Source organism: Callorhinus ursinus, unplaced genomic scaffold (genome assembly GCF_003265705.2).
Source record: "Callorhinus ursinus isolate GAN/ISIS: 27379988/994484 unplaced genomic scaffold, GSC_fseal_2.0 scaffold7, whole genome shotgun sequence".
Lineage (NCBI taxonomy): Eukaryota > Metazoa > Chordata > Mammalia > Carnivora > Otariidae > Callorhinus > Callorhinus ursinus.
The window spans coordinates 31,697,757-31,722,811 of NW_027397069.1; the positions used below are offsets into that span (position 1 = coordinate 31,697,757).

General features: G+C 37.2%; 1 protein-coding gene across 1 annotated transcript in view; it reads left to right on the plus strand.

The window, feature by feature from the left end:
• Nucleotides 1-1,866: 1,866 nt before the first annotated feature.
• Nucleotides 1,867-25,055, plus strand: part of KLHL1 (kelch like family member 1) — a 378,887-nt gene continuing 355,698 nt past the window's right edge. Inside the window, exon 1 of the mRNA XM_025874602.2 lies at nucleotides 1,867-2,366. Coding sequence (XP_025730387.1) covers nucleotides 1,867-2,366 — 500 coding nt within the window. The remainder of the gene's footprint in view (nucleotides 2,367-25,055) is intronic.

Consider the following 25,055-nt stretch of genomic DNA (forward strand, 5'->3'; position numbering starts at 1 on the left):
TTAAAATGTCCAACTTTGTCTCGAAAGGACTTCATATTTATCTTTGGTTTCTATTTAAGTTTACTGCTCAACAACAGGGTAACAGAACAGTAATATAACTGCACTTTAATATTTGTTTTCTGAGCCCTTCTGGGGGTTGCTGAAGCTGTGAATTTCATGAATGGACAACCACATTCCTGGTGGACTTGGGGACCTTGCTGCTTCTCTGACCCCCTTTGCCTTCAGCAAAGGTGACCGGGTTCTATTTTAATGGCTCATTAATGGAAAAGATGAAAAATGTCCAAGTAGTCATAGCTAGAGAGGCAACATAATCCTCATCATTCTAAATATAGGTATAAAGGAAAACACATCTTCCCTTCTTCGAACGGATTTTTGCAAGATAGTAGCCTTGGGATATATTTGTTCATTGCCTAAACTCTTCTATGCATTCAATATCATGATTTATGCACCGGAAGGTTTGCCTTGAAATTCTCTTTTATCATTTATTTCTGCTTGGTTTACCCCGAGAACAGCTTTCATTCTAAGGCTACACACCAAATGCACTGATTTTGCAAAAGTCGTCCCCTGCGCTCAGATGCCCATCTTAAAATGTCCACCGTGTGCCTCTGGCCCCCAGGGTGAAGCGCTGCCTGAGTGTATTAATGGCAGAATCACAATGTAAGTGTCAGAATGGTGGCATTATCACACTTTGACGCCAGCACCACTGTTTCTTCTGTAACTCACTACAGAGAAACTAAGGTTAAAGGTTAAAGGATGCGGTTTATTAAATAATTCAAGCCATTAACCTGCAACCTGCAAACCGATGGCAGCCTATTAAGTTTACGCTGCCATGATTCATGTTTGGTGTTTACTGATGCTAAAGCATAATGCCTGTTTGCTTTACTTTTATTGCTACACAGTGATGTAGTGAGGAAGGGGGATGAAAAAAGGTGACAGGACCTAGCAAGGGGACAATAAGAGCAGCAGACTCACTTGAATAAAAAAGATTGAAGCCTTCCCTCCCTCCCTCCATCTCTCCGTATAGGCCCCAGTGCACATCTGCGTCACTTGCAGGGGAGGAGGAGACGCTGAGGCAGAGAGAAAATTGTACTGTGAGGACCTTGACAGCTTCACGGGCGGGCTTTTCCTTTTGCCTCCCCATATTTTCTGGAATATTTGTTCTTCCCTTTTACAAACTGACTCTATAAAACCACCCCTTCTCGCCTCGCAGAAGGCATCTGACTTTCTCAAAGATACCCGGCAGGCTCTCAGAGCATCCTCGGAGAGGCCGGGGACAGGGGCGCAGGTGCACCGAGAAGACTAGGGGGTGCGCTTCTTCGCGACTTGGGCCCCCCCCCCCTCTCTCTCTCTCTCTCTCTCTCTCTCTCTCTCTCCCTGCGCTCTCCAGGCACTGAACTCTGAGCTGCAAGGGCAGGAGAGCCGACACCTTCCCGACTGAGGCTCTGCCACGGGTGCATCCCAGGGAGGTGTATCCTGCGGCCGCCACCTCCCTAGCTTCGGAGCGCGCGGACCTCCCATCTTCGCGCCCCTCCATCACCAGGGTCGGCCCTCCCTGCCGTAACCACGGGGCCCCCGCGCGCGGATCGAGGAATCTCTGCCCTCGGCGTCCGGCTCCTGCCTCTGCTCTCGGCGGGTGGGCTCCCCACGCGCGGGTCCTTCCGGACCTGACCGCAGCTGAGCCGCGCGGCTCTGCCGTCCGCGCTCCGGGGGGTGCCTAGCAGGGCGCGCAGCCCGCCTCGCCGCGTGTGCTCCCGGGGTGCAGAGGGCGCAGTCCTCCTCCTCCGACCCCGAGCTCTGCGGGCCTCCCCCACCAGCTGGCCCATCTACTCCCACGCCAGCTGAGGTCTCTGCCTTCTTGCGTCAAGCATGTCAGGCTCTGGGCGAAAAGACTTCGATGTGAAGCACATCCTGCGACTCCGCTGGAAACTCTTCAGCCACCCGTCGCCGGCCCCTGGCGGCCCGGCGGGGGGCGGCTGCCTGCAACAGGAAGGCAGCGGCAGCTTCGAGCACTGGGGACCCAGCCAGAGCCGCCTGCTCAAAAGCCAAGAGAAGGGCGGCGTGAGCACTTTCTGGAAGAAGCCTTCCTCTTCCTCCTCTTCTTCGTCGTCCTCACCGTCCTCTTCCTCCTCTTCCTTTAATCCACTGAATGGCACCCTGCTGCCAGTGGCCACAAGGCTGCAGCAAGGGGCACCGGGGCAGGGCACTCAGCAGCCAGCCAGGACTCTCTTCTACGTGGAGTCTCTAGAGGAAGAGGAGGTGCCAGGCATGGACTTTCCTGGACCACACGATAAAGGGCTGGTCCTGCAAGAGCTCAAAGTGGAGCCGGCCAACTCAAGCCAGGCAACAGGTGAAGGATGTGGACACAGGTACAGTAAATCCCCACGGAGCATCTAGCATCTCCCAATTTCCACTCGTTTCCCCTCAGCCCCTCCCCCCGTGTGCTTTGGTAGTTACTAAGCCTAAAACGTTTCAGGTTGAAAATTTTGATTGAGAGATGCCAGCTTGGTTTTTCTTACCTAAGTTGTAATCTCACTAAAAGTTTGCTAATTAATTTTTACTGGCTCATTCATTTTTTTTTTTTCTTCTCGTAAGGTTTCAGAGTTGTAATCACAAATTGCATATATATGCCTTTTGGTAAATCTCTAAGCGGAGCGGTTCTCATATTTCTGAGATGATGGTATTCTTCTGTCATCTTACTGTCATTATATCACATCAGTCCTCTAGTTATCTGATGTGAGGTGAAACTTGCTTTAAACACCATTCAGAAGGATCTCCTGTACAAGCCTGGAAACTGACTTAGTGTGTTATCCAGGATCCCTGTGTCTTGAATCTATATTTCAGGACTAATGATGTGGGCAAATGAGGCCACTGGACAGCAGTATTTCCTCTCTTTTTTTTCTTGTCTGAAATACAGTGTTGTTATCCTCTATCCTAACTTCCCTTTTTATCCTACTTCATGTTCACTTTTGCCTCGTTCAAAGCCTTAGAATTAAACTGTTGCTGAGCCCCTTTGCATTCAGCTCTCCTGATTTGTTGGCTAAGTATGGGATTGTATATCTTTAGGAAGTGGGTCAACACTTGTGTTTTGTATATTTCTACTATTACATTCTTTGAGTAGAGTTCTACTTTCAAGACTTGAAAGACACATAAAACTTCTGAGTTTCACATTTTTAGAGAATTGACTCATTATTCTGCACTAGATCATTACTACTTTTGGCAGATAGTGAGGATATGAAAAGATTTGCATTTAAATGCATATGATATCAGAATACATTATTGAAGAAACGTAGGGACCAGAGGAAAATGATAATGAATATGTTAATAAAATTCAATTACCTCTCAATAACAAATTAGAAACAGAAACTACTTTTTAAACTTCTGGTTGATTGAATCAGCTTCTTATAAAGTTGATTAAGTCACAAAAGGAATGCATTAGAGCAAAATAATACTGTAGGTGCTCTCCAATGATGTTGACAAATGTGAAGTTAAAGAGATAAAAAGTCATCCTTAAAATTTTCAATTATGAGGATAATATGGAGTTGAATTTGAATTTCAAGAGCCTTGAACATAGTCTAATATATGAAAACATTTCCTATAATGTAACGCTATTAAAGAGGAAGAAGTTTAATTTAAAATTTACAAGTATGACAAAGTTTTGTTCCATATACAGCAAACCTAAATACAAGTTTATCTATTATTCAATTAAGTAAGATATTTTACCAAAATGGTTATAACTTTGGGTACCAGTAGTACCATAAAGTAATTTGATTTATGTATCATTACTTATTATAATTTTAGAACTTTTATCAATAAAATATGTTGAGCTTTATCCCCTTTAATGTAGAAAATATAAGCCTCTTTTTTTCCAGTTTTAAGAAATCATAAGCACTTAACAATTCAACTTATATATTTAAAAGAAATCAGTTTAGGTTAAATATTTACTAATTACTATATTGAAATTAATATTTTTGTGACAAACAGTTCAGAAAAATAGATTTTTTTCAATTTTGTAAAGTCTTCAAATCAGCTTAAAATATGTGACCTGAAATATTAATGTTAGATAATTTTTAAAAATCTGTTTTATAACAAATACATTTAAGTAAATGAGGCACATTTGTCATCAGTAATTTCTGAAGATTTTCATGTAAGTTGAAGAATTTGAAAATACTAACGGAATATTGACTTAAGAAATTACAATAAATAAAAAAATGAAACTAATAACTAATACAGCTCAGTTAGGGACGAAACACCCATCAGGTGTGACTTCTGGTCCCTCACTTTTGAATATGCATCAGTGTATTTATTCACAAAATGTCATAAGTGAAAAGAATTCTGAAAATAAGCAAGTACCATTAAAACCATCTTTGCTATTGGAATGAGAGGGTCCTATGAGTTCTTACATGTATAAAATATTGAAAATTAGGTCTAATTTGATTTTAAAATTCTTGTTAAGACTTAAATCCTTTAGATAAATTTAAAGCTCTCACTGGACAAATCAGTTAGCACTGATAATGTGGATTTCATTAGTTCCTAAACCTTCATGGAGCGTTGGTTCTGTGCTCATGATTGATTGAAACCATGCTACTAAACTTGATAGTCACTATATGTAGATATTACATATGTATTACAATTATATATGTATACATTTTAATATGTGGTAAGTATAGGTTTCACTTTTCAGAAAAGACAGCATTTCTAGAGTTAAGTACTGAATGAAAAATAATATGTAAAATAGTCAGTAATGTGGATTTGCTTTTGTTTCTATCACGGCACATGCAGGGACTCTACATAACGTTTATAATGATCAATGAGTGCATAAACTATCTAAATTTTGTATGATAATTTTGATTACATGGGTCATTATTATATCACTATGTTGTGATGTCACATTTGATATTTAGCATTTTGTTTTATCAGTTCTGACTTACATGCAAAATTAATCTTCTTGTCTAAAACAAGAGTTGGCCCCTTTCTTTTCTCTCATTTTCTGATCTTTGTATTCATCTGGTCCCATGCTAGTTAGGAACATTGTTTTAGACAAGTATAAGTCGCTCAGTTGGTTTAACTTGTTGTTCAAACAGCTGCTGGAGGATGCTCAGGGGAAAACTGCCCATAATCTCAGAAATTCTGGAAAGGTCAAACTCTAATGGAGTTTAAGCATAAAGGTAGCAAGAAGACACTTGGCAAACTAATTGATTGCCCAAACCCAGCCTTTATCTTATCCCACCCTACTAGGCGTACATAAACAGATCTCAGTATTCTAATACTTTATTACACCGTTAAGAATTCTAATGTATAATAATAGGCTCCTGACCTATGTTATGAAGTCATTTGTTTTTTCTACTTAGTTCTGAACTTTTGTTGGAAAGTGTATAATTTCCTAGCTCTTCAGATTATCATACATTTTTGGTGTGGATATTTTTATCCAAAATTCTATAGGGAGTGAACTAAGAACCAAAGAGAAATATTTATATTCTTGCAGTTTGTAGTAAGGTGAGTGGAAAGGGAGATGCCATGTTCCGCTGCTTGCTTTTTTAGTCTTCTCAGTTCTCACACAATGCAGTCATCGGATTCCATGGTTTCAGTTGCTGTCCATAAACGGTATTTCTAAATTTACATCTCAAAATCTGGACCGCCCCCCTTCCATCCCTCTCCCCCCCCACCCCGGTCTCACACACCCACCTCTCTGCTTGACCTCTCTTGTGGATATTGCAGACACAGTATAAATACAGCATGTACAAAACTGAGCTCATAACCTCCCCCTCTCTCTTGCTCAGTTTCCTTCTTTATCTCAGAGAACAGCTTTCCAGGCATTAGGTTGCACAAGCCAAAAATCCAGGATCATATTAGCCAGCGTCCTCTTCCACATCATTTTCAATATTCCACCAAGTCCTGACACTTTTATTTCAAAAATTTCCCTCTTTGGGGCACCTGGGTGGCCCAGTTGGTTAAGCGCCTGACTCTTGATTTCAGCTCAGGTCATGATCTTAGGATCCTGGGATTGAGCCCTGTGTTGGGCTCCATCCTCAGTGGGGAGTCTGCTTGAGGATTTTCTCTCTCTCCCTCTCCTTCTTTCCCTCCCCCACTCTGTCTGTCTGTCTCTCAAATAAATAAAATAAATCTTAAAAAAAAAATTTCCCTCCTCTATCTGTCCAGTATCCCTCCATCTCTCCATTGTCTGTACCTAATTCTAAGATACTGTCCCCTTTCAACCCAACTTCTACCACTGCCATCTGTATTGTCTTCTCTCATTAATTTTACCACCTCTAATCCATTCTCCATAGTGGAGTGAATGAAAATTATAAAATGAAAATCTGAAATACTCTGCCATATCCCTGGCTCTCCTTTTTATTCTTTTTTCCTTTTTTAAAAAATTTTATTATGTTACATTAGTCACAATACAATATATCTTTAGTTTTTGATGTGGTGATCCACGATCCGTTGTTTTCGTATGACACCCAGTGCTCCATGCAGTACGTGTCCTCCTTAATACCCATCACCAGGCTGACCCATCCCCCCACCCCCCTCCCCTCTAGAACCCTCAGTTTGTTTCTCAGAGTCCATTGTCTCTCATGGTTCATCTCTCCCTACAATTCTACCCTCCTCATTTTTCCCTTCCTTCTCCTAATGTCCTCCATGCTATCCTTTATGTTCCACAAATAAGTGAAACCATAGGATAATTGACTTTCTCTGCTTGACTTATTTCACTTAGCATCATCTCCTCCAGTCCCATCCATGTGGATGTAGAAGTTGGGTATTCATCCTTTCTGATGGCTGGGTAATATTCCATTGTGTATATGGACCACACCTTCTTTATCCATTCATCTGTGGAAGGGCATCTCGGCTCTTTCCACAGTTTGGCTATTGCGGACATTGCTGCTATGAACATTGGGGTGCATATGGGCCTTCTTTTCACTACATCTATGTCTTTGGAGTAAATACCCAGGAGTGCAATTGCTGGGTCATAGGAAAAAAAGCATTTCCACCACCCTTTTACCCCAATCCATACTGTGCATAGCTAGGCCCTGGATGATTTGTCCCGTGTCTGTTATTGAGCTCTTTCACTCACCAACTTCCCCCACACCCTCTGTCTTCCAGACTCAGTGTCCTCCCTTAATGTTTTCCTTTACCTTTGAGCCTCACACACTTATTTTGTCCCCTTGTATAGTCTCCTTCCCTCAACCCACCCTTTTCTGAGTTCATTCTTATTTATCATTGAGATGTCTTGAGTAAGAGCTTTGTACCTTTCTCAAAGAAGCATTCATTGATCCCCTAAGCAAATTAATTTAAAAATTTTAGAATTCATTACATCTGCTCATTTTACATTCTTAGAGTAACTACTCTCTACTTTTTCTTCAATTTCTCCTCATAACCTGTAACCTTATATTAATATCTATGTTGTTTTTATTGTTTGTCTCTAACAAAAATTGCCCAGTGGATAGGATATTTCTATTTTGCTCATCATTTTGTCCCTATCATAGAGCATGTAGTTACTCAATAAATACTGTTAAGTGAATAAATATTTGTCATAATCATAATGAGTGACACTAACTAAGAACTGCCCATTTGCCAGATAGCATGTTGAATATTTATATTGTGCAACTTAATATTCAGAACAGTCCTTTGATTCTGGCACAATTATGTATCCCTTAGGTATAATGATTACATAGATGAGAAGACTGACATATAGACAGGTAACTAATGTGCCCAGAATCACAGGCTTCCAAGTAGTAGAGCTGCACTTTTAAGCCTTGCTATCTGACTCCAGAGACCATATTCGGGGCCACTTCGCCACTCCTCCTTCCCCTCTGCTTAAACAAACAGAACAGAAGAAAAGAGGCTATAGGAGAGGTTATGCTGAAGCGGTTTTCTTATTCCCTTGGTTGAAATGAGGCTGTGTTTGAATGTTAGACTTCTTAAAATAATAGTGAAGGACAATGCCTGATAAGTCTCAAAGAGGACTTCCTAGGCCGTTAGAAGACAATGTTTTCCTGAAGTATGGATCATTTTGTGTGTTTTACTTTACAATTAAAACTATGAGGAAATAACTTAGGGAAAACTAATTTAATTTTGGGATCCAAAAGAGAGCTTTATGACAGAAAATCTGCTTCTGGGGAGCCTGGGTGGCTCAGTCAGTAAAGCAGGCTAACTCTCAGTTTCAGCCCACATGATGATCTCATGGATCCTGGGATTGAGCCCCATGTGGGGCTCCGTGCTCGGTTGGGAGTCTGCTTGAAGATTCTCTCTGCCTCTGCCCCCCACTCATGCATGTGCACGCACTCTGTCTCTATCTCTAAGATAAATAAATTAATCTTAAAAAAAAGAAAAATGAAAGAAAATCTACTTCTGAGGGTCAAACAATTGATACAGAAAATTGTCACCAGAAGAAAGCATAACCATTAAAATGTCATGGAGGTGGGTGAGAAACTGAACCACATATTTGTTGAGAATGAAAAGGAATCAGCCTTGCCTCAGTCGAAAAGAAAAAGCAACTTTAAAAAATGGTTAGAGACTACTTCTTCGGGAAAGCATTTCTCCAACTATGCTTCCATGGAACACTAAAATGAAATCATGTTCATATTTTCCCTGTAAACCCAGTTTCTAGTGGAAAAGAGTATGGAATGATTTTACTCAATTTTATGTCTTCTTGGCTAATTCCTCCCAGGCTGAATATTATAGTCTCCTACTATTTAAACCAGAACTAGCAACAGATGATACCTTATTTGGGGAGAGTTTCTTTTATTTATTTTAGAATGGATTTATCAATATTATGTGGTATTTTATAAAGAAGCCCACAATTTCCAGGTGCCCTCCCCTCTAAGCAAGTTTGCTTCAGGCAAACTAAGATCTTAACGGAAAAAGAAATGAGACCACTTGCTTGGATTTACAGGTACCCCAGACTCCAGAGCTCTCTGAGTGAAAGATGGGAATATAAGTGCAGAATGAAACAAATGCAAATTTTAATTATAACAAAAAAAATCCATGCTAATTGAAGAACGATTTTTTGCTTTTCAGTGATGAATTTCTAATGACTACTTTGTAAACTATATTATTAACCTCTTTAAGGTACGAGTTTAAATAATCTAAAAATAATACCTATCCAAGCAAAACGAGCATGTGGCTAATATGGAATATACTATTGATCAGATATTTGGTTTCGTGGGTTTATTTTTTCGAAGCCTCAAAAGATAATTTGTGTATCTGGGGGATAACATGCTTCTAATGACTACTTAGATGATGTGCTTCTAAGTCAAATTCCATTGTTTTTGACCAAGAGCTCTTATGGAATTTACTGAAAACTGAGATCTGCAGTGTATTTTAGAGTTTCAATTTCCTGAACATGAAAATGTGCAGCATTTTAAACAGAGTCTCTAAGTAACGAGACTCTACTGATTTTATTTTACCATCTAAAATAACTGTAGATATTTTTGTAGTAGTTGTAAAACAAATGCTCTGGAATTTACATACTAGTTTGGGCCAAATAATATTAATTTACCTTTCATTTTTTTAAAGATTTTATTTATTTATTTGACAGAGAGAGACACAGTGAGAGAGGCAACACAAGCAGGGGGAGTGGGAGAGGGAGAAGCAGGCTTCCCACTGAGCAGGGAGCCCAATGTGGGGCTCGATCCCAGGACCCTGGGATCATGACCTGAGCTGAAGGCAGACGCTTAATGACTGAGCCAGCGAGGCTTAATTTTCCTTTCTATGTTTAAAATAATGTTATCCAAAACTTTGAAGAAAATAACCGATACAAATAATCTGAGCAGAATTAAAGATGTGAAGATTTTGTAAGTCAGGAATAAGCAAAACAACAGCAACAACAACAAAAAAACTGTTGCACTATATGAGTTTGAGGCTGACTACTTTGCTGACTTTTCTGGCCAGAATTTGAAAACAGATTGATGCTTATGAAATTGTAACATAGTCTTTCCTGACCAGAGAGCATGTGTGCTATAATTTAGTATCCCAAGAAAAATCTGTTTCGAATGGAAAGTTTATGAGGTAGATCATTTTGACTGAAGACCATGTCACAGAAATGTTGCTTTTTGAAAATGATCTGAGAGTCTCCAATAATAATAAAGAGTGGCAACAGTTGATGTTAATTCTAAACCTGGCCTTTCCTATTCCTTTGGTGGCCTTAGTCTAATTCAGATAACTGATTCTCATAGGAAATCTTTCAGTTCGAGTTCTTATCATAATTGTTTGTGACACTGTGTTCTGGGAGGTCACCCAGGCACCTTTATTCTTAGTGATACCGATTGATATTTCCTCATGTAAATCAACATTTTCATCTTGATTGAATTTTGGTGGAACAACTTAAATTATGAGATCAGAAAGTTGGGAAAAGAAGAATTCAACAATTTCATAGTTTTTCAAGAGGTGAATGCCAAAAACTTCTGTGTATCAACAATAAAATGTACAGTTTGTTTTGTTTCTTTAGTAGATTCTAATCTTACTAAAATATCCAAGATGTGTCTTTAGGTCAATATTCAAAGGTATCAGAGCTCCAGAGAAAATGGAAAAACAGCTTTTGGAAGGAAAACTATTTTTAAAATCTATTATTTTTAAACTTATGAATACCAAACATCCTGACTTCCTAACTCTGAGATTCAACCTCGAACTCTACTATTTTGAAAATAAATTTGGAGTTGTTTTTCTCATTTGTAATAAGATTTAAATACAATTCCCACTTTTTCAGTTATATGTCATTTGATGTACTGGTATGTAATTTCAGTAGAAAAGTTTATACAAATTAGTGCCTAGATATTTGGCATTTGGTGATCCCCTGATGATTTTTAAACATTTATTTGTGTATTTTTTTCTCAAAAGGCATGACATTTTTGTATTATAATTATATTATAATTAGTTTATGATTCTGGTTTACAGTGGTTTTGGTTAGTAAACTGTTATTAGCAATGGGAATATGCCCATATCATCTATATATAAATTACAGATAGTTAAAAAGCGATTGAGATGAAAAAATCCTGGGCCAAATAATATTCTAATGATTTGATTAAAGTCACCATGAAAGAACTGAAACTCCTGACTCTGGCTGAGATAGAATAGCAGGGACTGGACTTACCCTCTCACCTGAAACAGCAACAAAGAACGAAAGAAGAAGGAAGGAGAAGAAAAACAGAAAGAAGACAAAGGCAAAAAGAAATGAAAAAAGAAAAGGTTAAAAAAAGGCGAGGGGAAGGAAGGAAGGAAGGGGATCTGTGACACATTTTTCAAGACACTGAACATCAGGTACTGAAAGAGTGATTCTTGAGATGTGAAAAGCAAATGAAATGATCCTGGGATTGTCCCAGCTTACTGTCTTGAGAGAGATTCCAGCCACTGATACAGGCCAGGGGAAACGAGGAAAAATGTGATGACCACCCTGAATTGAAGAGATGGACTGAGAGCTCCCAAGATAGTGTTGTCATAAAAAAGACATGCATGGGGAGAAAACTCCAGAAATCTGTGGAGGCGCCCCTTGAGTATTCAGCAGATCAGTATTCAGTAGAATAATGACAGATACATGTATTTAGGAAACAACCCAAGTCTTGGGAAAGAACTATACCAGAATTAGAGGGAATAACACCTGTTCCTAACAATCAGAATGGCATGATTCTTTGAATTAGATAAAGTATTTGGAGGGTTATTATGTTAGTAATAGGAAATGACTAGTCCTAGAATAAACAATGACATGGTTTCACTTAACAAATCTTAACAGCAAGATCCGAAAGTATCAAACTGTTTCCAAGTCATGTTAACTATGCCTTGGAACAAAGTTGAAGAATAATTCACATATTCAGAAGTATTTAAAACCAAACAAGGTAAATTTTGCAATGTCTGATATCCAATTGAAGATAACTAGTCAACAAAGAAGTAGGAAAATATGAACCATACTGAGAAGCAAAATCAATCAATTAAAACTGAATCAAAACTATAGCAGACAAGGTCATTAATGCAGTTATACCATATTCTGTATATTCATGTAGTTAAATAGGGTCATGGTAGACAGGAAAATATCAATATCAAACTTCTAGGCCAAAATAAAACTATAATGCCTGAGATAAAAAAATATACTGGCTGAAATTAATGACAGAGCACAGATTGCAGAAAGACATGGTACCAGCTGGTGCAAGGTATGGAAACCACCAGAAATGAAAACTACATGGTTAAAAAAATAAGATTATTTTTTTATTATTTAAATCTGGAACATTTGAAAGATATATGATGGTTAAACAAACAAAACTACTGTAATATGAGGGTTTGTTTACCATATGCATAAGATAAATTTTCTATGACAACAATAGCAGTAAGCCTGGGAAGGGAGAAATGAAAGTGCAGGATTACAAGGTTATTATACTAAGTGTGAAATAGTATATCATTTGAAGGTAGTCTCAAAAGTATATTATAAATCCTAAAGCAACCATCAAAATAACGAAACAATGATAAACAGCTAGTATTCCAACAAAGAAGATAAAATGCTCTCATAAAAATTATTTAATTAATCCAAAAAAGAGGAAATGGGAACATGGGGCAAATATAAAATACACAACACAATTATAGTCTTAAACCTAACTATAGCAATAATTTCATTAAAAGCAACTGCTTTATGCATCTGTAATTAAAAGGCAGAGATTATCAGGTTGTTTAAAAAGCCAGATCTAAGTATATTCTGCTTACAAGAAATACACATTAAAAATAAACACAGATATTGGTTAAAAGGAAAGGGTAAAAAAGATATATAGTATGTTAAGATTAATAAAAAGAAAGCTGAAATGGATATATTCATAACAGACAAAATATAACTAGGAACAAAGAATACTGATCTGATGACAATCTTGAAAAACCTACAGGTAACATCATAATACTGAAAGTCTAAATGCGTTTCCTCTAAAAGCTGGAGCAAAATGAGAATGTCTTCTCTCACCACTTTTATTAAACATAGTACTGGAGATGCTAGTCAGTTCAACAAAGAAACAAAAACAAATAAAGCGCATTTTTATTGGAAAGTAAAAAATAAAATAGTTTTAATTTGCACAAGAATTGATCATCTATGTAAAAATGAAGAAGTTAACATGGTCTTTATTTGCAGACATTGTTAGAAAAAATTTTATGGAATCCACAAAACAGATAATGACTTTTTAAGGTCGCAGAATATAAAATGAACATATAAAAATCAATTATATTTCTAATTAAAAAGTAAATTTCATAGTAACATCAATAAAGTATGAAATACTTAATAATAAATATGACTAAAAGTTTTGAAAGACTCATACACTGAAAACAATAAAGCCACTCTGATAGTTATTAAAGATAGTTAATAAGACCTAAATAATGTAAAGATATACTATATTCATGGATCAGAAAAATTACTATTACTTAGATGTCAATTCTTTCCCGGTTTATCTATAGATTATACACATCCTCTGAGAAAATCTGTGCATTTTTTTGTTTCAAATTGACAGACTTATTCTAAAATCCATTGAAAAGTTAAAGCGCCTAGGATAAACAAAACCACTTTGAAAAAAATGAACATATTTGAGGACTAACACTTCCTGATTTCCAGCCTTGTTATGAAACTACAGCAATCAAGACAGTGTGGTATCAGGATAACAACACATAAGTAGATTAATGGGGAATGGATAAATAATTCTGATAATAGCCATATTATGAAGTACATTATGCTATTAAAAAGAAAGAATAAACCACTGATCCTCAAACACCATGATTAAATAAAAAAAATGTTTCAATGAGCCAAAAAACTCACTGTGTGGTATATTTTGTCCTTAATACTTGTCTATTATAAGTGAGATAAACTTATTCATTTTATTGATTATTCATACTTTGAATAGAAATTTGATTCTGACTTGCCTTGAATCATTTATTGGAGTCAAATACCTCTTGAGTTTGATATGTGGCCTAAGAAGTTATCCATTGACACCTTACAGAAATTGATAATGAAATATTCACACTGAATCTTTTGCTGCCTTCCTCTTGGCAGCAGATAAGAAAGAAGGGGAGGCTAAATAGTTTTAGAGTAAGTGTTTCTGCAAAGAAAGTTCAGAAGGCCTTGCCATGTGACCACAAGGGACTTTATCTTGAGGCAATGGTGGCATCTCCTTTCACAGTACTTGAGGAGCAGCAATACTACCCATGAGCTTTACCTTAATGACACAGAAAGAATAAGCTACGTCCTGTCTTCTTCCCTGACTCCTCTTTGTATTCAACCAGATGACTGGAAAGTTCCAGAGACCTATTTTTCCACAAAGAAAAAAGGGGCTCCTTTTTCACTCCTTCTTGTTGTCCTAATAGATATAAAATATCTACATGTGATTATTCTCCCTAACAGCCTGTGACTTTTAAATAGACTTCTTATCAAATACTTTTTCAGTTGTAAAATTAAATTTGTATTAGCTCAGAGCCCCTCAAAGACACAACTTAAAGACATTTTCTGAATGTAAATTTTTTTCTTTCCCCTGATTGATACACCTATTTGAAATCTAAACTAAAGTTTAAGATGCCTTTGTATTTGTTCTCACTCTTATATTCTCTCTTTGCTTCATACAAAATTTTTCTCTAAGGATGGGAAATATTTTAATTCTTCTTCTTCAAAAAACTCCAGAAAAACCTTTTGTTTTTTTAATATCACAACTGAAAATATGTATGGTCTATAAATATTGATAATTTTGTATAGCCTGTGTTACTGTAAGTTAATATTGTTTGCCTTCAAATATACTGGCCTCCACAATTGCATGCTACAATAGAGAGAAAACTGGATTTGGCATTAGAAAACCTTAGTTTTAGAGTAATTCTGCCTGTTTAGGAAAATGTCACCATTGCCACTTAAATTGCTTTTTATCTCATTTTGTCATTAGAATATGAATGGAAAGGGCAACAAATGCATCATATCTAAAGTCCACTAGCCTTACCACCACAAAAGAAAACAGTGGATCTTTCCCTATAGTTGATTCAACTTGACTCCTGGTGTAGCAGCATGAATTAGGCTGCACTTTGACTACTTAAGATATGAAATAAGCTCTGTTTTGAACACTCAAGGTATATTCTGAGCCAGTTGTACCCCAAGGAAAACACTAAATGTCCCTTCACTTAACAAAAACTATTTTAAATCAGTTATTCATTTCCAGACAATATGCCAGCTTCCTGAGATACAAAGAGGCCTAGAAAACTCCCTTTTTTTTTTTCAGAGTAAAAAACTCTAATAAACATTAACAGATTAACAATTTAGAAATTTAACTTGTATTGTACTAAATATATATTAAAAGGAATTTTTAAAAGTACAGAAAAAGGAAGGATTGAAAAAGCTCTTAATGAAGTTCACCAGAATCAGCATGTGCAGTTGCTAATTAGAAGGAAAAATAGCAAGTGAATTAGCATGGCTATGCTCTGGTAAAAGTCAGACGATCTGGCTGGAGCTGTACGTCTTAGTCAGACAACAAGGGCCTTTCGACATCATATTAAAGACTTTGGATTTTGCGTATGGTGACTGTAACAGTCCCGGTGAGGAACTATTATTAAGAAAAGGGGCAGAAGGAAAGAAAGCATTTAGAAAATAAATGCCACAGGGGCGCCTGGGTGACTCAGTTGGTTAAGCGACTGCCTTCGGCTCAGGTCATGATCCTGGAGTCCCGGGATCGAGTCCCGCATCGGGCTCCCTGCTCAGCAGGGAGTCTGCTTCTCCCTCTGACCCTCTTCCCTCTCGTGCTCTCTGTCTCTCATTCTCTCTCTCAAATAAATAAATAAAATCTTTAAAATAAATAAAAAAATAAAAAAAAAGAAAATAAATGCCACAACTGCCAATTAGTTGAGGTTTAATTGTAAAAGAGAGAGAGATAAGAAGAGCTACAATTCTGGACTGGCAAATGAATGGACTTTTTTGTTGTGCCACAAAGTGAACAATGTAGGAGGCTGGAGGGAAGAGAAGAATCTGAGTCCAGTTAAGGAGCTGATGCATATACTTTAATTTTTGTTTTAGTCCTTGTGCAGTAGTTGTAGTGGGGTAAAACACAATATGAAGAAATTGAAATTTAGGAAAATGTAGTTAGGGAGTAGGTGCAGACTGAAGATTTCACATGAAGAATAGACCCGGATAGTGACAGCTATTTGAATATGTGGCTGTGAAAATGAGTTAGTCACTTGAGTTAAAGGTGTGGAATTCAAGGGACTGGCAGAAGGGGCTAGATTGTTTGAGAAGTCGTCTCCAGAAGATTGAGTATGCTTAGGAATATAGCTGGATTTGAGGGGTTTCAATGTTTTCAGTAGTTAGAAGGCATAGAAAAGAAATATGAGATATATTAATACAAAAAAGTCACTTGAGTCTTCAAGAGAGGAAGGACTTTGTTGTTTGAGGATGAAAGGCTCATAAGGTGCACAAATGCAATGCTAGACATTTCCAGACACAACCTCCACGTGCCATAGATGCGAGGAATATGAATAACCTACCAATAAGAGGGGTGCAAGGGAAGCGAAGTGATGTGTAAAAGCACTTGTGAAAGGAATGATACAAGTTTCAGACTGAAAAATCTCAAAAAATCAGCTGATGCAAAAATCACATCTTTATGTGTATAAGGCTATGAAAGAACAGACTGAGTAGTGAAGCTTGCATTTTGTGCAATTGTCGAGGATGGTAAGGGTTAGGAGCATTAGTGAGATTAATTGGATATTGTTCCATATAAACCAATGGTGAAAAGTTGGTAGATTGGAGTCTCTTCTCTGGGTACTTTCAGAGTTACATGTCTAGTTACATGTCTCATCAAGCATTTGAGAGATTTTTTTCATGGGTAAGAGAGTGGGCTTGGGTGCTGTCATTATGAACAGCTCCAGAAGAGACTATGTCATCTGTGGGGCCCAAGGCAAAATGAAAATTATTAATTATTAATAACTAAACAATTATGAATTGTTAAAAATTACCAGGAATTTAAAGACCAAGACAGTAAAGCATAAAACCAAGGGCCTTTCTGAACATACGTCTCTGTATGAGGTCCACATACATGAAGTGGCCTTGAATTAGACTGTGACCACAGAATATAAAAGTTTGGGGGTGCCTGGGTGGTGCAGTTGGTAAGTGACTGACTCTTGGTTTCTGCTCAGATAGTGATCTCAGGGTCTTGAGATCAAGCCCAGTGTCTAGCTCTGCACTCAGCACGGAGTCTGCTTGGGAATCTCTTTCCCTCTCCCTCTGCCCCTCCTGCTCATGCTCTCTCTTTCTCTAAAATAAATAAATGTTAAAAAAAAAAGAATATAAAAAGTTGACATAATCTGTAAAGCAACCTCTTTTACACATTTTGGAAAGCCAAGAAATGGAAAATCACTTCCAGCTTAAACAGCTACATCTTCAATGAGTTTCACCAAATAAAATTTATAAAAGATCATAAATAATTACAAAGCTCACAAAATACTAAAATGCTTTTTAAATTTATTAATTTGAGGTGGTAAGGTGGTGGTAAGTAACTTCCCCAAACAAAACAATACTTCTAAAATATCCAACATATTATTACACTTGAAAGGAAGACTATTGGAACCAAGAAGTTAGTATCAAAAGCTTGAACCTCAGGGAACTTAAAAGTATGTGTACTCAGCTCTACTTCAAAAATTTTTTCCATATTCACACACATGCCTATAATCTCCCATGTTGAATTTGATATATTATTAAAATTGATTCCTACAGTAATTCTTTAGGAAAAAAGAATTTATGGGTAGTTTTATATTTCATTCAGCTTTATCCAGTTGAACACTAGGTTGAAGAATTGCATCGGTCCAAGAGCTAGTCAAGGAGAAGCATAACAAAGTGAGCCAATGCAATATCATCAACCTACATACAAGGACGTCAAAGTAATATATTCAATTCTGAAAAATCAATGATTGCCACAATCTCGGAAAGCTTTCTTCTTATCATTTCTTATTGATCACAGTTATATTATGAGGTTAAGTATAACTTTCTTTTTAAATAGTATATAAAAATAAATTAAATAAAAAGTATTATATTTTATTTAAAGTTGCAGATAAAGTTAACTGAATGTATAAAAGTAAATTGGCAATTGTTTTGGACTTTGCTTTCTTCAGACCAAGGAACTCTGGTAGTTAAAAATTAGAAGAAAGGATGACATACTTGAAATTACAAATGTAGGATTCCTTAAAATAATTATGGAAGCTTTGTGATAGAAAAGGTTAATCTTTCTCAAATAGCAAATATATCTAAAATAGAAATTATGTCATGATACTCAAGTTTCTATTAAGTAAATGGCTTAAATATATGTAGTTATAATATATAGGGTTAGAGATAATTAGGAATATTTCATTGCTGGTAGGAATGTAATTTGCTGTAGTGTCCGAGTGTGGAGGGAACAATGGGACAATATCTAATGGTATGAAAGAATATAAAAGCCTTTTAATTCAGAAACACAAATTTTGAGAACATATCCTTTAGAAATAAAACACTAGATATTAAGGAACACACATGTTCCATGCTTGCTCATCAATAGAAGAATGATAAAAAATCATTTTATATTCATCATGTAAAACAAATGCTGTAAAATATATGATATAAAATAAATCCTGTAAATCTGCAGAGGTAGGAAAAGTGTAACAAGTGTAGAATGTCTCAGATAACACTAGTGTTCAATGCATAAAGCAATTTGAGATAAGTGTGTAAAAATAATGGGTGAGATATGATTATATTATAGTAAATTAAAACCAGAAAATCTCCACATGCATGTTTATATGTGTAAATTCCTTTGTAAGATCAGAGAATAGTATAGTTGAGTCAAACACATTTTTACATTTGTTATCTAAAGATTATAAGATTGTTTTCTATGTTCTTGATTTGTTACGTTGAAATTTATTGCGCTTTTGTAAATTAATAAGCTAAGAAAAGGTTGCAAAAAGTTAATTTATAAAATACTGACTTTGAGAATGATGCATATAATCGGCATCAAACTTTGGTACATGCCTATTGGAGGTGTTCAAAAAGAGTAATATTGCCATCTATTGGTCATTTATTCACAAAGAAGATACATGGTTCCTTGGAAACAATGTGAGAGACGGTCAAGCAGTTAAAACTATATAATACCCCAGATAAATAAGGATGTCAAAATATCCTAATATACAAATGAATTGCTATGAAATATTTTTTTCTTATTCTCTAGATTCAGTTTTCACTACACTATCAAGGTAATGATGGCCTTGTAAAATGAGTTTGGGAGTGTTCCCTCCTCTTTGATTTTTTGATGGTTTCTATATCTTTGTGAATTTCTCATTTTGCTTATGCATAATTTTCCTAATTTCATTTAGTTGTCTGTGTGTTCTTGTAGTTTACTGAACTACTACTACTGAAAGGATTAGTCTGAATTATTTGTCAAACAATTCTCAGATCTCCATTTCTTTAGGACCAATTATTGGAACTTTATTAGTTTCCTTTGGTGGTGTTGTGTTCACCTGATTCTTTGTGATCCTTGTATCCTTGTGTTGGCATCTGTATTTGAGTAAGCGATCTCCACTTCCACACTTTTCAGGTTCACTTTTGAAGGAAAGACCTTCACCAGTCTGCTCAGCTTGACATAGTAGATCAATCAGCAGGTATTGCCCAGAGGTAGGCAGGGCTTACTATCAAGTTCCTTAGTTGGGTGAGGTGAGGCCTCTGCCCACCCTCTGAGGTTTGTAGTGGGGGGTCGGGGTGGGCTGAGGGGGTGGTGGCCACTGATGGAGCTTCATGATTGGGTTAGCCTGCTGGTTGGACTTGTATTCAAGTGGAGCTGCTGGGTAATCTCCTTGGTTGGGTAGGGCTCCTGATATGCTCTGTAGTCAGGTAGGGCCACTAGCTGGGCTCTGCTATCATCTCTGGGTAGGTGGGATCACAGGCTGTGTTCTCTGGCAAAGCAGTGCTACTAGTGAGACTCTGTGGTTGCACAGAACTCCAGGCTGGGCTCCACACTTGCTCCTGGTTAGGTGGGACATCAGGCTGTACTCCTCAACCAGAAGGTTCCACTGGTTATGCCCCAAAATTGCATAGGCCACAGGCTGGGCTTCACAAATGGGTAGTCCCTTGGCTAAGCTCTGCTGTTGTGCAAGGTTGCTGTCTGGGCAGGGCCTTCAACTATATCCTGCAGTTGGGTGGGGCTGCAGACTATGCTCCATGTTTGAGCAGGATCTTGTCCAGGCTCTTAGTTGGGTGGGGCTGCATTCTATGTTATATGATTTAGTGGGTCCACTGTCTGGGCAAGGTCTGTTTGGATAAGTCCATAGGCTGTGTTCAACAATTGGGCAGAGCCATAGGCTGGGCTCTGCTGCCGGATAGGGTTGTAGGCTGGGCAGTACTGGAGGATGGGCTCCCAGGCTGCCCAAGGTCATTGTTTAGGCTTCCTAGCTATGCAGAACCAGGAGTTATGCTCAACAGCCAGGAGGGCTGCTGCCTTGTTTCCTTGCCAGAGGAGGCAGGTCTGTAGGATGAACTCTAGGCCTGCCTGGATTCTATGACTAGGCTTCCTGGTGGAGTGGGACTAGAGGCCATGGTTAGCAGTTGGGTGGGGCTGCAAATTTGTTTTCCTACCCTGGCTATAGAATGCACTTACTAGTTAGGTGGAGCTTTGAAAGTGCTTTCCTATCCAGTGGGGACATAGAATGGGCCTCATGGACAGTATAGCCGGTTGGCTGGGAACTTAAATCAGTCTGAATGGCCAACTGAGCTCCCTGGCCAGATGGAACCACCAGCTCAGCTCTGCAGATGAACAGAACCACTGGCTGGGATCTTTGTTTGAGTTCTGCTTAAGCCGGAGCTCAGTCCGCCAAGATCTGAACACTCCCTGCTGTAAGCCCCACCCTTCTTCTCTATCTCTATCTGATCCCAAGTGATTAAGCTCCCACAGATTTCCCTCATGATCCTTGGGCAGTGAGACCTGGATGTCCACATGCGGCTCACTTTTCTGAGGAGAAACCCTCTTGTTGAGGTGCTATGCTGGTGTGGGTCAGAAGAGATGTGGTCAAAATGAAACTAGTGAGGTCCTTCTCAATCTTTGTGGTCTAGGAGGGCTCTACAGCCTCAACCCCAGATTCTGGGATTTTCACAATAGTGTCTTGTCTGGATAGTTGCTAATCGGTCTTCTCGTGAGGGGGACTGAAGTCGGGAGCGACCTATGTCAACATTTTCATAATGTTACTCTCCTCAATTTTTTTAATATTCTCATAATTTACTTAATATTTTTCCAAAAATATTGAAAGAGGATTAAGGGTGTCTACCTCATAAAATGTAATAATTTCAATTACTTAAAGTTATATATAAGCATAATGTGTAAGTATAATGTTAAAAGAGAACTACTTATAATTCAAATGAAATTTTGTATTTTAGAAGACCATACATTCAAATCATGCAGGGCAAATTTATGGAGTATTGGTTCAAAGAAAAAATTGGCCTGCTAATCTTAGGTCTGTGTCTTGCTGAATTACATGAGGTTCCAACTCTGCCTTACCCACCTCACATGCAGATTTGTTGAGTGAATTATGGCAGAGTATCTGAGAGAACTTGGAGACTAACACATTACACCAGAACGGTTGAGCTAGCAATGTTGGGAGGGTGGTCCATATACCAGAGTTAATGAAGCTAGATTGAAAATGCTTGTAGTGTGTCACTTTTTCCTATTAGACCAGAGCTGTTCTAGGCTTTATTATTGCCATGTGTAATTTGCTAGAGAATTTTTACATAGAACTTCATCACTAAGCATGTAACCTTGCAACCAGTATTACATATTAACCTGACAGTGTTCTCCACAATGGTCCATTGGCTTTTATAAAGAAAATACAGAAAGAAAAAGAAATCTGAAAACAAAACACACACTGGGCTCTCTTTAAACTAATTCTCTGAAAGTTTCTCTGAGTTTCTGAAATACAATATCAGGATAACTTTTCAGATTCTTTATAGCAGCAACATGCTTCAGTTCTAACTCTAGGTATATTTTTCAGAAGATCATTTTGCCCTGAAGCTAGTAATTACAACTAGAGTATTCTCATTTAGCTAATTGTTGCCTTAATAATTCAGATTAAGTTTTGTCCTCACTCAGACTAGATAATCTGGCAACTGATTCTCCTCTTTATTCTACTTCCTTCAAAAGAGACTATATATTGATAATTCTACTGCTAATCATATCCCTCTCCTACCTAGAATGTGGGGTCAATTTATAATACACAGAGCAAAGAACTGTTCACTGCTTTGAGGTTTGCTTCTGTTGTTTTTTGTTTTTAAGTCTATTTTTACCACAGCAAATACTTTTTAGAACTCTAACAATTGGAGGGTTTTTCTTGTTAAGTACAAACCCTGGTCAGGTCCTCAAATGGAGTTGTTCTGAAAAGTCATTTTGAATTTTCTCCTTAGGATACTGTTGAAAAATACTCGGAAGTCCAATAGTGTATGTTAATTACACTAGAATTGAATCATCTTATTGGGAATGCCATTAAAATTCTAATTTGAGGATTACAAAAGAGCATTTCCCCCGCAATAACTTACATGGTATTGGAATCAGGGACTCATTTTACACAGCATGAGAAACAGGATCTAATCTAGCTCCAAATCCCTGTTGGTCTTCTGTGACCTGTGGAATGTAGATCATACTCTTCTCATCCTTCCAGGAGCCTTTAATTAATTATCTCTCCCCCCCACTTTTCATTGCTACTGTCTTTTGATTAGAAGAGTTCACTCATCCTTAACCTATAATAAGAGATAGCATGCCATGTTGTAATTATTCTCCTTCAAGCCTATCTTAAAATAATCACAAAATAGTATTGTATTTTTAAGGGATATTACTGCTGGCAACAAAAAGAAGAGAGAGAGAGAGAGAAATGACTTGACATGGAAAGTTACAAATTGGTACAATGTCTCCAAAAAACCTAACCATATTCTTGATAACACCAACTTCATGGGCATACAATCTGCCATTCTCTCAGGGTCCCATGCTTAGGAGGGTCCCACATTTGGTTTAATGTTCTACTGTCTCTCTATTGAAACTCCTAATAATGTTGAATGGCTTCCTGCACTTGCATTTTTCGCTAAGTCTCATAGTTATTTCATCAGTTCATGATAATCCTGAGACTATAATTAGAGCAAGTTTTTCTTTTTCCTGTGTCTTAAACATCTTTAACCTTCCTCTTGACACTTCTGACAATCATTGTAAAATTTTTATTTTGAAAGTATTGCAATAAGCTCTCTCATAAAAATTCCCAAAGTCTCAGGACTATCCCAAATTTCACTTAGAACCTCTAACTGGTACTATTGATTATGTTGAAGAGATCAATGACTGAAGCAATACTTATAATTTGGAATAGTAATTAGGCTTTTAATGACTCTTAAGGTTGCATATATCAACACTATCTCAGAGTCATTGAAAGTAAGATGTCTAGGCATATACAGAAGGGAAAGACTATTTTTAGTAGCAGAGGAAACTAGATATAGGACATGAGATTTATTCAACTCTTTTCCCACTTCCCTTGCTATCAGTTCACTTGGCTAGCTCAGCATTTAAGTGAGTTGAGAAACAGGAATAATTCTTTATTTTGTATATTGGGGTAGTATGAGAAGGAAACCAGATAGGCAGTTAGAAAAAAGGTTGGCAGAGGAAGGAGTGATGGAGATCAAAAGGATGTCCTAAATTCACTTAAGTAGCTAAGGAAGACATTCAAGTTACCATGTAAAAATGGCAGTTTCCAGATTTCTCCCAAATAAGTCAAAGTACACTCAGAGTAAAATGGCTCCTTCTGCTTTAGACGGATAACTGAAATGTGGCGTCTCACAGCTTAATTCTAAGCCTTTTTAAACACAATCTACCCAACAGTTTTCTGACATGTAAGAATGTGAATTTTCTATTTTAGTCTACATAAGTCTAACAATTTTACCAGGTGAACATTTGCCTTTATTCCAAGCCTTCCTGTTTTCCCAAATGCAATCCAGTCAGCAATGAGTGAGTCGATATAGTCTCATATCAAAAAATTTTAGAGGATTGCATTATATTTCTTTAACATAAATCTTAGACAAATTTCTAGAAGCCCTAGGATGACCTTTCTGCCTTGTATAAGAAGGCTCATTTCCACATATCTTGTTTAAAGAATCCAATTTTCTCATGTTAGAAATAACTACTGGTAATTTAAAATAAAATTAGTTCTCATGATTGGTAAAATTAAACATAGCCTTTTACCATGTTTTAGTAAAATACGTAATTCCACAATCAGATATGCATACTATCCTCAAATAATGTCATAACAGAAATTCTTATTTAATTATTTAAGCATATTAACTAACCTTATATACATATGATCTTGATAAAATGTATATTCCAGTTCATAGTATGAACTGCAGTTCTTTTTTTTAAAGTTCTCTTTCATATGTATCTTTCTTTTTTCTTTAAATTTTTTATTGTTATGTTAATCACCATATATTACATCATTAGTTTGTGATGTAGTGTTCCATGATTCATTGTTTGTTGAACTGCAGTTCTAATTGTCACAGAGCTTTTATAACTTAGCCTTCATACTTCACCATTTAACTCCCCAAGGATGATTCAATCAATTTGTGGAAAAGCTGTTTGAGTTTAGTATAATTGGTTCAAAATACTATGAGAAAATAAAGTCATAAAATACTCTGTCAAAGCAGACTGATGTCAAACACAGACTTAAATTTGGAAATAAAAAATTACTTTAAAATCTAATGAATTAAGTAACATGCCCACAAACACCTTCTGTGTCAAACATTTTTATGATTTTTTTTCCTTTTTTTACAATGGGGCGGAATTTTTAGGACACCAAGAGAAAAAGTTGAAAAAAATAAGATATTGCTGCTCCTTTAAAGAATATTTTTTTATAGCCTATAGTGTCTAAAAATACTTAGATTTTACCTCCCTATTCCATTATGTATCTGAGTCTGGGTTATTTAAATGATCTAAGCCTTCAGTACCAAGTCCATTTCCTTTGGTCTTTGGTGGTATTGTGGTAGAGGAGGTGTGCACTCTTATAGACCTTGGTAAGGAAACCACTGTCCCCCACATGCTTAAGGAGAGCATCCA